We start from the raw sequence: 11,744 nt of genomic DNA on the forward strand, positions 1-11,744 counted from the left end.
AATATTGCAGTACGATTTAGTTGATATTGGTAGCTATCAGTTCTAGGGCCTTAAGTTGAATAGGCTGGATAGTGAATTATTTGTCATTTATAAGTAAATTTTTCAACAAAAAAATGATTCTATTAGAAAGCAAACCGAAATAACTTTGTACCGAAAAATTTTCTAAATATAGACTAGAATTAATAAGCTTAAAGCAGTCATATTTATCAAAAATCGTATTGTTAAATTTACTTGTAATTGAACATATAATATCAGAAATTTGAGTTATCGAATTTATATGATTAAAAAATTACTTGTAAAATCTTGAATGGCTCTTCTTTGTGGTATAAAACTCTTGCAATTAGCATTGATTCCTGTCAGATTAACTGCAAAAACCAAGGCATCACTGTTCGTGGAATGATCATGCATTTTACGTGCTACGTAAAGTTCAGGCGCGTCGTGACTTTCCAATGAGCAATGTATAACATTTGACAATAAATATAGTCATTTTATTCTTCTCTATGAAGTCTTATAAAAATTTAACATCGAAAATTACGGTGAATTGTACATGTTGGTCAAACAGAAAGATAGTAAATTGTACTTTTGTGACAAATCTAAATAAGCAATTTGAAAAATGCATTGCGAAATTAAGATTAGGGAGATAAATTCATTTAGCTTTTTGATACCAATATTGAAAGAAGTGGGGGAGAGTGGAAGTTCAGTTATCAAATAAAAATCGAAATATATGAAAGAGATAAAATTAACTGGAATGATAAAAAATTATTTTTCAAAAGCAAAAACGAAGAAGGGAAAAGAAGCAAAATAGCATTAATTTAATTTAAGTTTAAGCAAACAACTTAATGCCTCATCGATTTTCGCTATTTCACTGCTACTATGAACAGCCAGCACTTTTTGGGGATGCGTTGAATGTCCTCTTTGATAGCTTAAATTTGTCGTAATTAACTGAAATTATTTCTTATAAAATTGCTTAACATGACAAGAAAATGAGATTAAAAAACTTGACGAGACAGGCATTTCTCTGTTAACAGCAGGACTGAGTTCGTCCACACGTAAATGTTATACATCCGATGAGCGAAATTTTGCAAAATTTTGAAGTGAGTTCGAAAAATATTGATCTAGTGTTGGTTCTTTTTTATATTTCAAAAATGACAACAGTTTGTAATCTGCAAACTTATTGAATGATTTAGTTGAATCATGCAGAAATATTTGGTGCAACTTTTGTCCAAGAAAAAATTAACTGTCTTATGGTATCGAACTTTTACAAATTTTGTGAATCTTAGAAATTGAGAAAAAAGGAAGAATGGTTTTTTTTTTTTTGAAATACAATACTTATAAAAACATAGTGCAATTTGTTTTGTGATGTGTTCCATTTCTCATTCAGCTTTTGTTTACAATAGAGGAAAACCGGTTGCTTTTAGTATCCGGAATTGAAATTCATTGTGACAAGTTCAAGCAGAAATGCAAAAAGGGTACAGATTTGAATGCTATGTTTTTATACCTAAAAAATTTCAAAAGTAACGATCTATTAGTTATTTTCAGTCCAATAACGCCAGAGGAAATGTATATATGTGAGTAGTGGGAAGAAACTAATGGCCCTATGCAAATGATTCATAACTTTGCAAATGTTCTCCGCTGAATATCACATGAATTTTTCGCGGAAAATCTGAAATTGCATAGTGCAGAAGACGATGTAGAAGTTGATTTATTGCTTAAATTGCTAGCAGCGTCTTCCAAGTGCTTACCCACTGGAAGTGAATTTATGGAGAGAGGAAGGGACAGGGTCAACTTTAATTGATAAAATAGTTCCTTATTGATATTAATCAATTGGAGAACAATCAATTAACTGATGAAATCGCCTGAAAGTTTTCTTAGAAATACTAAGAGTCAAAAAGATTTTGCTACGTGGAAGGAATGTTTTGAGCAGGTGAAAAGGATAAGCTTTATTCTTCTCAGTAATATCATAAGAATTCATTCGCAAGCACTTGTTCATATGGAAGATGTTCAGATATGATTAACAAATACGATCAGAAGGTAACATAACATATTTGGGACTACATCTAGATGTAGTTTTTGTTTTGTTTTAAATGATATGCTTTCTGTGTTCATTAAATGCCAAAAGTATCTTTGAAAATTTTCTAAATCCTGTCAACCCATGCACGAATGTTTCCTCAAATTATTGGAAGTTCTTAGCAAAACTGAATGGAATATTCTTGCCGAATGTGTTATGCATTTGTTGTGTAAATTCATATAGTGCTCAAAGACATTACGAAGTAATTGATCATATCAAATTTCACTTATAAAACACGTGTTAAATTATGGAAAAACGAAATGAGTTGCAGATACTTGAAAGATAAATATCTAATATTATCGGCAAAAGTTTTAGGGAAGTTAAATTTCTGACGTCAAGGAAATTCGACATGCGCAGTTACACATTAGAGGCATATATCGATTTGCAATCCATAAGGAGCAGTAAAGTGAATAACGATTCAGAAAAACATGTTTCTGAAAATGTCAACCACCAGAAAGAATACTTCGTCATTTAAAAACTTCTGCCAAGTAATAATTGGATATAATTGAATATAATTCCAAAAATCACTGAATCATTGGATATAATTCAAAAGTTAAGGATATCCCGAAATTTTAAGGATAATGAAGGCAAAAAATAACCGGTCTCAAGTAATTAGCGTAACTTGTCGCTATATTAATTGTGTGTATTATTACGTTAATTTGCAACTTAACCAGGAGACTAATTACAAATAGAGCGACCTTTCATAAGTGATGAATTAATCAACTTGCACACCGAATTAATAATGTAGAAGGTAAGAAGTAAATACTTTTTAGCTGCGGTATTCAGGTGGTTGCAGTTTAGTGGTGATGAACTATGGTTATACACAGCAAGATTTTTCAAGTAAGCTGGTCGAATCACCGTGGTTACTTCAATAGATAACCATCACTAGCTTGCTTGTAACAGTATGTCACCATGTCTTTTGCGAACACTGACCGGTTTGTTTCCATTGAATTTGTCCTTGAATGAAGTACAATGATCGTATTATTGATTCCGCAATTAAAATATGTCTCTATCTTTAACAATGATGTCGTGAGTGACCACTACATCTGCACGGCCATATCTTGACCTTTACCATCTCGCTGACCTAAACTAACCCTGAAGGGAAATTCAGAAGTGAAGGAGTCAGCAAGATGGTTCAGAGCTGTTGTTAATCCTGAAATATTCACATTATTGCTGGCACTCATCAATCCATTGAGGACGTTCAGCATTCACGTGAACAGCATGTCCGCTGCGCGCACACACAACTATTAACTAACACATGTCATGCACGTGAAACACCATCTCCGCAGCAGCTGCCTGGAGCAGGAAGAACGATAATAATATGGTTGTTGCGTGATCAGCGGTGGGTTTTCTGCTCCTCTGATACATATACGAATACTGTACGGTATGTATATATACACGATACGTAATCGTACATCTCGCTGGATTCACATCGGATATCTATCTGATGGGATATCTCTTATCTTTGAAGCGAACCTTGTTGGCTTGCAGAATTCGGGAGGACTGTATCATCAACCAGTGTGATGTTGACGTTATATACCTCCCGTAATTACCGGGATGTTGGGGTCGGACTTTTTTGCATTTATAAAATATTCTTGTCCTTCAACCGCGAAGTTAGAGCATCTTCGTAAGGTTTTGTAAAAATTCCAACTTTAGCAAAATTCTCGCCAGGAAATGTCACCGGTATCATTTAATGTGAATCCTGAATATGCGCAAATTACGGAACTTGTCCATGGCCTGTTCATCTGTGGCGTGAGCTCGTTAACGGCTGAGAACATGGAAAAATATGATATTTCATTCATTGTTAATGCTACTAACGAGGTCCGTTTGTTCGATTTATTTTATTACTGTTATACACATATGGTAATTTTAGGTAAAGTAGCAAATTCAGTTAAACATTTTTGAGAGAATTTAGTTTTAGGTACCAAATGTGCAATCACTGGGCAATATTCCACGAGTGAAACTGTGGCTTGAAGACTCTCCGCGAGCATCTATTTACCCCTTGCTAGATCAACAGACTGATCAAGTAAAACATTTCCATCGAATTTAATCATTGCTATTATTGTCACAACTGGCAGTCGTACCTCTCTCACTTCTTCGTCTTCTCACTTCCTATTATAACTCATTCCATAAATTGTAGTACGAATTTTATTTCCCATAGTTTCATATAGAAATGTTACTTTTTTGTATTGCATATTGTCATCTAAAATTTGGAAATAAGATGAATGGGTTGGAATTTGGAGATTACTTATATGTTTATTCCTATAACAGTGCTTGTTTCATGCGATAAAATGATCATCGTCATGCTACATTAAAAGCCGTAAAAATGTGGTAAGAGAAGAAGTGAGAAGTACGAAAGAAGCTATGCTTTGGGAGTGCAATGCGGGAAAACTCGATCTTTGAAAATAATAAATTTAGATTAAAGAAATCGAACTTCACAAACGATTTATAGATTGAAGCGGTGATAGCAACTGGTGGTAATGTATTGGTGCACTGTGTAGCTGGGATATCACGATCAGCTACTATTTGCCTTGCATTTCTCACTAAATTCCGCTGCAGATCACTCAGGCAGGCTTATCACCTGATGGCTCGAAAACGGTCACTTGTCAGGCCTAATATCGGATTTTGGCGACAACTTATTGTATATGAACAGGTGATCAAACAAGCTAGAATTTGTGTTAAAAATTACGAATGTGTTTGCAATAATCAGATGGCAGTTCTTATGTCATAGAATTACTCTAAGTGTCGCTTTCAAATTTAAAAACTTCTGCAATGCTGAATTACATGAACTATTCTAGAGCTGAGTTATAATATATTTTTCAGGATGTTAAGAAGAGTATAGGAACAATTCAGTTAGTCAGTGATAAAACACATCCTGGTCAAGTTATTCCCGATGTTTATTTGGATGAAGACATTGGAGTTCGAAAGCCATCATTTGCAGTAAATTTTTAGATTAAAAAAGAGAATAAAATGTCAGCACAAATGTCTAATATGTAGGGTTTTCCTCCGGGCTATCTTTATTTACACTGAGAGCTCAAGTTTTCATTTTATAATATCATACTGACTTTGCTAAAAATCAGGCTGACAGCATTTGGAGAATTCTTGACCTCTTACTTTATTTAAAGTAAATGCTTATTTTAAATTGATCTTGTATTATTAAATAAGAAGGGTTAAAAAAAAACTTTTTCCAAAATTTGAAAAATATTGATAAAAAATTAATAAAAAGCGGATTTGGAACGGAAAAAACAAATTTGAAAAGACGGAAAAAAAAAGGATTGAAACGGACTTTTAAGAGGGTTTATTTACCACTAGTATCAATGCCATTTGAATGAAGTAAATGCTGAGTGATTGACCAGTTCGATGTACCTTCCAAAAAAGATTGCAACAAAATGTGTAAACTGATTGAATCAGATTCACATAATGATTCATAATACTGACTTTATTTCAATTTTCAAATTAATGGAAATACTCGACTATTACAGCAAGACGCTATTGAAGACGAAGGGTGTAATTATGAGAGGCGAAGTCGTCGTAATTCAGGTGGAAGATTGAAATTTCGACCAGTGTTAGAGCCCGTGCTCGAATATGTCGAAGCTACTGCATAATTATAGTACCATTGATTCTGCTGCCAGAAAATCAAGCTTACTATAAATTTGTTACCTGCTATATATCTAAGCTTATTATTCAATATTGTACAGTTGTTTTTTATTCAATTATCTAATTTTACTATCCAACGTTATACAATTATTTTGTTGAGTTATCTAAGCTTACCATTCATTGTTATATAGTTGTTTTTCTTATTCAGTAATCTTTTTGGAAACATTCCATTAATGAGTGAACTTTTCGTAAAAAATCTTCAACATTCCTGAATGATTAGCTAAACTTAATATTCAGTATTAAAACATTTTGTTAACTTGAGACGAATTCTAATGACGCTATATGACGCTATACGCTATATCGGCAATATTATGACGTTATTCTTTCTTCGTTTATAACAATCTCAGCCCACTTCGTTTGCATACCCATTGTTTTTTTCTCTTATCATTCAGATATTTTATTGTCATTATCATCGCTAAGAATGGTGCTCGAACTGAAAGGATGAGCAGAGTTTTCGTTTTTCTTTGTTGATAGAACTTTAAATTTTAAAAGTAAAATACTCTTGAGGGCTGTGAAAATGAATTAAGTGTAATAGGAAGTCCTCGTAAAAACTTACCAGAATATTAAAAAAGAGTTATTTTTGACAGAAGAATATGTAGCTGGCGCCATACACCGCCGGTCATTTTGCCGATTGTTTGTTTTTTTTCTTTTTCAATATCTCGACATTCCTACGCCACTGATGGAAACATCTTACGTAACGTCTTACGTTATTTACAAAATAGGGGACCAGGTCAAAATACTGACAAGGTTAAACCATTATTAGCTATTATTTAGCCGAAGTTTATTCACAAAAATATTACCAAACAGTACAGAAGTGAAAGTACTTATTGGCGGGAATCACTCATGTCCAAACAGTTTGATAATTACTATAACTGTTCAGGATTTGAAACTTAGTGTTTCTGCAGCTTGGCAAAAACGGCAAACTGCTGCAGGTAGGATATCAATTCACAGTATAAGCAGACCGAAAAAATCCCTAACCATACTGCTATAACTTCTGGTATCGCCATCTGGACGAAATTTAGAGTAAGCGATCAAAATATATCACGACCAGTATTTACCACCAGAAAGTCGCCCTCAACAGTTTTAGTTCAATGCTCTGTTGATTACTAACTAACAGGGTGAAAACGCTCCCACTTGAATCTTAAAATTTCAGAACAATTTAGCTGGTGTAAATTTCGCCCTTCCGCAGAATCCATAGGAGCCTAAAACAGTCAAAATAATGGCCAAATGTTCCGGACTTCCAGCATAAAACTTGATTATTTATTTAGAATTTTCCATTCACTTAACGGAAATCGAGAGTACGGTCAAATCCATCTAAGTCATAAGGCAATATCAGCAAATCTCGCAGTTTGCATGCTTTAACAGATCAACAAGGATTTCCTTTTAACAATAACGGGGATACAAGAAATAAGAAATAAAGATTTCACGATTTTTAATTAGCTTTCTTCCATCGCAGCTCATCGCTTATGCAACTGCTTAAATGCCTTCGGTTTTTTCTTGTAGCCTGCTCCGCTTAACTTCGATCTTACAAGTACCTAAATACTTCCATAATTTTAATTCGCAATGAAATCACTAAAGATTTAACGAAAAGTGATATTTGCTCTTCAAATGTTCAATGACGATATGTGCATTTCCTTGTTAGTACTGAGCTTTATAAAACCATTTCCATTCTGGATGATAGAAAACGATGTTTTCATTTAAGAACATTTGAGGAAACTTGTTTTCCAGCTGGTCCAGGAATGTGAATTCATGGTACTGTACAATCACTAACTGCTAAATATGAAGTAATCTTCGTGATCTTCGCACAAAATAAAATCTTCATCTATCTTAAAACAAACAGCCAAATAAGTGCTCAGCAAACGCTTTAAGACAGATATGCACTACGCAGTTTCGCCCGCTGATAATAATCAAAAATACCATTGGAAGTATCTAATTCAACAAAAAATAACACGACAAATGGGCACACCTTGGGTCTGTTTGATATTGGTAGATCGACGAAAGGAGGAGTGGAAAAACCGAACGATTTTGAAACGGCAATAAGATCTAATGTGTTAACGTCAAATATACTTTTTAAGGAGTGTGAGTCATATGCTCTTATGTAACATTTATAAGCTTCCTGAAAATATAAATAATTTGAATTACAATATTTGGATAGGTCATCCTTCTATAAATGCATAATTCGATGTGCTTAATAAAACAGTTCGAAACTTGAACCTTCCCCTTAGCGAATTATTAACAGAATGCCAAATGCTGACCTTCGCCGATTTATTCAAATAATAATTTTGTTCAATAAGTTTTTCTAGCTGCGACTGTATATTCGCAATTTTACTCCATGAAAATTCATATTCATTGAGCACAACTTTTGCATGCTTCAGGTAACGAAGGAAGCCAAGCTCTTCAGGGCGCAATATCAGCAATGCATGACCGGTACCGGTAACACCACGAGCTGTACGCCCGACACTAAAAAGCAAATATGATTGGTATAAGTTATCGAAAAATATGTTCTGAGTACTTAGAAACTGAACGCACAAGAATCGGTTTTAGTTAAATAAATATGGAAATACTAAATAATCAATTTGGTCGTTACAACTGCTAAATTTCACAAAATCGAAAAAAAATCAGATACACAGCTTTTCTGACATATCACATTTTTGATTCTTTAAACAGGAATATTTATAAAATTTTAAAGATAAACCGATGTATGTATTCTCGTGGCTCATCTGGTGGGTCATACTGTACAATCCAATCAACCTGCGGTATATCAAGACCACGGGCAGCAACATCTGTACATAGCAAAGTGCCTGATTTTGCTTGGCAAAATGAAAAGAATGTGCACGTTCGTTTCTGCTGTTTCTGCTTACCCTGTAAGAAAAAAGATCTGCTTTTTTCATCTGCTGAACGTTACAAAATTCCTAATTTACAAATACGATCAGAATAAAGATTAATGATCCCAAAGAATTTCTTTTTTTTTTCGTAGAAAGCTTTCTTTTATCCAAGTGATAAATAAATAACAAAATGACATTACATGTATACACTGCACGGAGATATCGATATAATTTAGCAGTTCGTGATGATACTTCACTGAATTACATGATGAAAAAAATACCATCACTTTCTTATCTCGATTCCTTTTTAAAAACGTAAAAAGTAGTAGAAATCGCTTTTCTGAGGGGCAAACAACATAACCCTGCAAAAACTTCTTATCTCTTACAATATATGACAATGACGGTCACTTCAATCAACACCTTTTTTATGCTATTTAATCTTGGCATCATGGGAGTAACAGTTAATTCGTCTGAATCACATCACATATTGTCTTGTTTTAAAATATAACGCTTTTGAATCACGTGACAGGCCGCTATGTATCAATTTTTGCATCTAAAATAATATAATGTATTTAAAAATAACGACCTGTTGCAGACCCGAAACTGTTGCTAATTCATTTCCATTTTTTAGATTCACTTCATTGATACCTATTCTTACAGGATCTGAATGAAGTGCAGCTTTGATAAGCTCGTCAACCTAAATTTATTTAAAACAATTAATAAGGACAATAATTAAACTTCCGAAAATTTAATTTGATCAAAAACTGGAATGTTGAAGGTAGACTGAAAAAATTCTATAGACATACAAAATGAACATTTACAGCAAAATTAAAGTGATGCAGACCTTCGATGTTTGTGTAGCTGAGAAAAACATTGTCTGACGTTTTTTCGGCAACACTCGTAGTATCTGTTGCATCTCGATTTCAAAACCAATATCCAATATGCGATCTGCTTCATCGATAATCAAACATTTCAAATTTTTCACCATGAAGTCATCTGTATTCTGCATATGAAATGATACTTCTACGTCATATGAGGAAAAAACGGTGATAAAATAGAAAAATTGAAGGAAACTGAAAAAACTTCATATTTCCAACTAAATTAAAACGTAAGGCAACATCATAACAAAACCTTCTTATAAGGATCGTTGGGTAATTGAAGTACCTGTAAATGATCGAGCAAACGACCAGGTGTAGCAACAAGGAAGCTAACACCTCTGGCTAATTTTTGCGCTTCTGTCTGTCGATTGGCACCACCCATAATTAAACCATGGGTTAAAGCCGGATGTTTCTCTAGAATCTCACTCAAAACTCCATATGTCTGCATGGACAGTTCCCTGGAAAATTCATTGGAAATGAATTACAAAAAAAATTACAAAAAAAAAAAGAAAGAAAGAAAAAGAGAAAATTACAAATTCATTGGGAATTTATTACTCATAAAATACAGACCATCAATTAACTGTTGGAGCAAATTTGGAAGTTGCATTAAAGGAAATTAATGAACACTAACAAATTCCAATCATATGAAATCATATGAAATTTGACTGAAATATGATTTTAAAATATCGCCACTTCAAAGTCTAAAGCAGATCAAAATAAACCGTGTTGGCGAAATAACAATTACTCCTGTGCCATTACGTGGTTTCCATTCAAGTTTTACAAGTAACTCAACAGCTGGAACAAGAAATGCCAATGTTTTACCACTTCCGGTTTTGGCTGATGCTAATACATCACGGCCCTGAAAATACCTTTGGATCTAGAAAAATTATTGAAACTAGAGGTGCTTCTTCACACTTGAAAAAACTCTACTTTCTTAATTGGTATGCTAGGTAGTAATCCCTCATTAACCCACACAAATAGAACCGACAATGTACTTGAATCGTGATGAATCACAGAAGAAACTAGAAACAAACTTAACAGTTTACGATTAATCTTCTGCGTAAAAACGTGTGGTTTAACCAACAGAAATAAAACTATTTAGCAATCGAAAGTGCATAATCAACCAAATGACATCTTAGTGGTATGATGTTACCTGTAATAAAGGTTCAATACATTTTGCTTGTATTTCAGTCATTTTAATAAAGCCCATTTCAGCAATTGCAAGTAAAGTAGGTTTTGATAAAATGCTTTCAAGTGATGCAAATGTGGTCGATGATAGATACGAAACAACGTCAACAGGTGAACTGAGTTCGGCTTCTGAATTTTCAACAGGTTGCGGTTCTTTACTCTAGAAATAACAGTCTATATAAATTTTGAAAAATCTATGCGAAATAAAAATTAGGAAAACTTTTGAAACAGTAATTTTTATCACATAAATATAAATGAAAGGAGAATAATAGAAGCCGAAAACCAAGAGCACGATTACGAATACAATTCAAAACGGTGGTAAGCTTGATTAAAGACTGAAAAGTGAGGTAATGGGAGAGGAAGAACCAATTCATATGGGAGGGCCATTACATCCATATGAATTAAGTTGAAAGTTAGATAGCACCTAATTTGAGTTAAACGTCAGATGGCAAAAATGTGAGACTTTAACAAGGTCAGCTTTTCGAGTTTAAATGCAAAATTCATAGTCATCAAAAAACCATTAATGAATGATAACAAAAGTAGGTAATGTGTGATTTATAGACACATGTGATTTATAGAATTATAAAGCTACTACCAGCCACTATTTCCATATTATAAATTTATAAGGTGCAATAAAACAGTTGCTGAGATTGAAAAAAAAGAAAAAACAGAAAAACAAGACGACAAAAAATTAAGAAAAACAAAACAACAAAAACTAACTGGTCCTTTCTCTACTGCTATTCCATCTTCACCGATTTTTGACATTTTTGGCTTAGCTGCATCCTGAAGTTTCTTAAGTTTACGCTTAAAAACACGTTCTTCCACATTCATCATATTTCTGTCTGAAAATTTTATCAAATAGAAAAGAAAAGGAAAAGTATTTCCGTGCTATTCCCAAGAAGAACCTTTTACAATTTACAGCAAGATCCGTCCTGGGATGTTCTCACTTATGAGTTAAGTTGATTTTGCTTACTTTTCTCAAACACAAAAAATTTTCCGCCTGTTCAGGCGGTGAAATCAAAGGAATAAATGATAAATGGTAGAACAGCGCTATAATTTGCTACAACAAATGAGCTAAAATCACTGTGAAAACAGTCGAATTGATGAAATTTGCGATTTGATGTAATT

At 33.5% G+C, this 11,744-nt stretch overlaps 2 protein-coding genes across 2 annotated transcripts in view; one reads left to right on the forward strand and one right to left on the reverse strand.

Moving 5' to 3' along the window:
- Nucleotides 1–3,719: 3,719 nt before the first annotated feature.
- Nucleotides 3,720–5,804, forward strand: LOAG_08811 (dual specificity phosphatase). Its single transcript, XM_003144341.2, has 5 exons — nucleotides 3,720–3,889; nucleotides 3,990–4,094; nucleotides 4,521–4,721; nucleotides 4,892–5,008; nucleotides 5,551–5,804. Exons 1-5 carry the CDS (start codon nucleotides 3,743–3,745, stop codon nucleotides 5,671–5,673), a joined length of 693 nt encoding a protein of 230 aa, XP_003144389.2. The 5' UTR covers nucleotides 3,720–3,742; the 3' UTR covers nucleotides 5,674–5,804.
- A 1,198-nt stretch (nucleotides 5,805–7,002) lies between these two features.
- Nucleotides 7,003–11,744, reverse strand: part of LOAG_08812 (ATP-dependent RNA helicase DDX18) — a 5,253-nt gene continuing 511 nt past the window's right edge. The window contains exons 2-11 of the mRNA XM_020447807.1: nucleotides 10,582–10,776; nucleotides 10,151–10,287; nucleotides 9,715–9,886; nucleotides 9,395–9,553; nucleotides 9,137–9,247; nucleotides 8,751–8,912; nucleotides 8,421–8,587; nucleotides 7,981–8,185; nucleotides 7,692–7,841; nucleotides 7,003–7,260 (exon numbers count right to left, since the gene is read on the reverse strand). Of these exons, the coding sequence (XP_020302000.1) occupies nucleotides 7,183–7,260; nucleotides 7,692–7,841; nucleotides 7,981–8,185; nucleotides 8,421–8,587; nucleotides 8,751–8,912; nucleotides 9,137–9,247; nucleotides 9,395–9,553; nucleotides 9,715–9,886; nucleotides 10,151–10,287; nucleotides 10,582–10,776 (1,536 nt within the window). The 3' untranslated portion in view covers nucleotides 7,003–7,182. The remainder of the gene's footprint in view (nucleotides 7,261–7,691; nucleotides 7,842–7,980; nucleotides 8,186–8,420; nucleotides 8,588–8,750; nucleotides 8,913–9,136; nucleotides 9,248–9,394; nucleotides 9,554–9,714; nucleotides 9,887–10,150; nucleotides 10,288–10,581; nucleotides 10,777–11,744) is intronic.

This window comes from Loa loa (assembly GCF_000183805.2).
Source record: "Loa loa unplaced genomic scaffold supercont3.77, whole genome shotgun sequence".
In the NCBI taxonomy this organism is placed as follows: Eukaryota; Metazoa; Nematoda; class Chromadorea; order Rhabditida; family Onchocercidae; genus Loa; species Loa loa.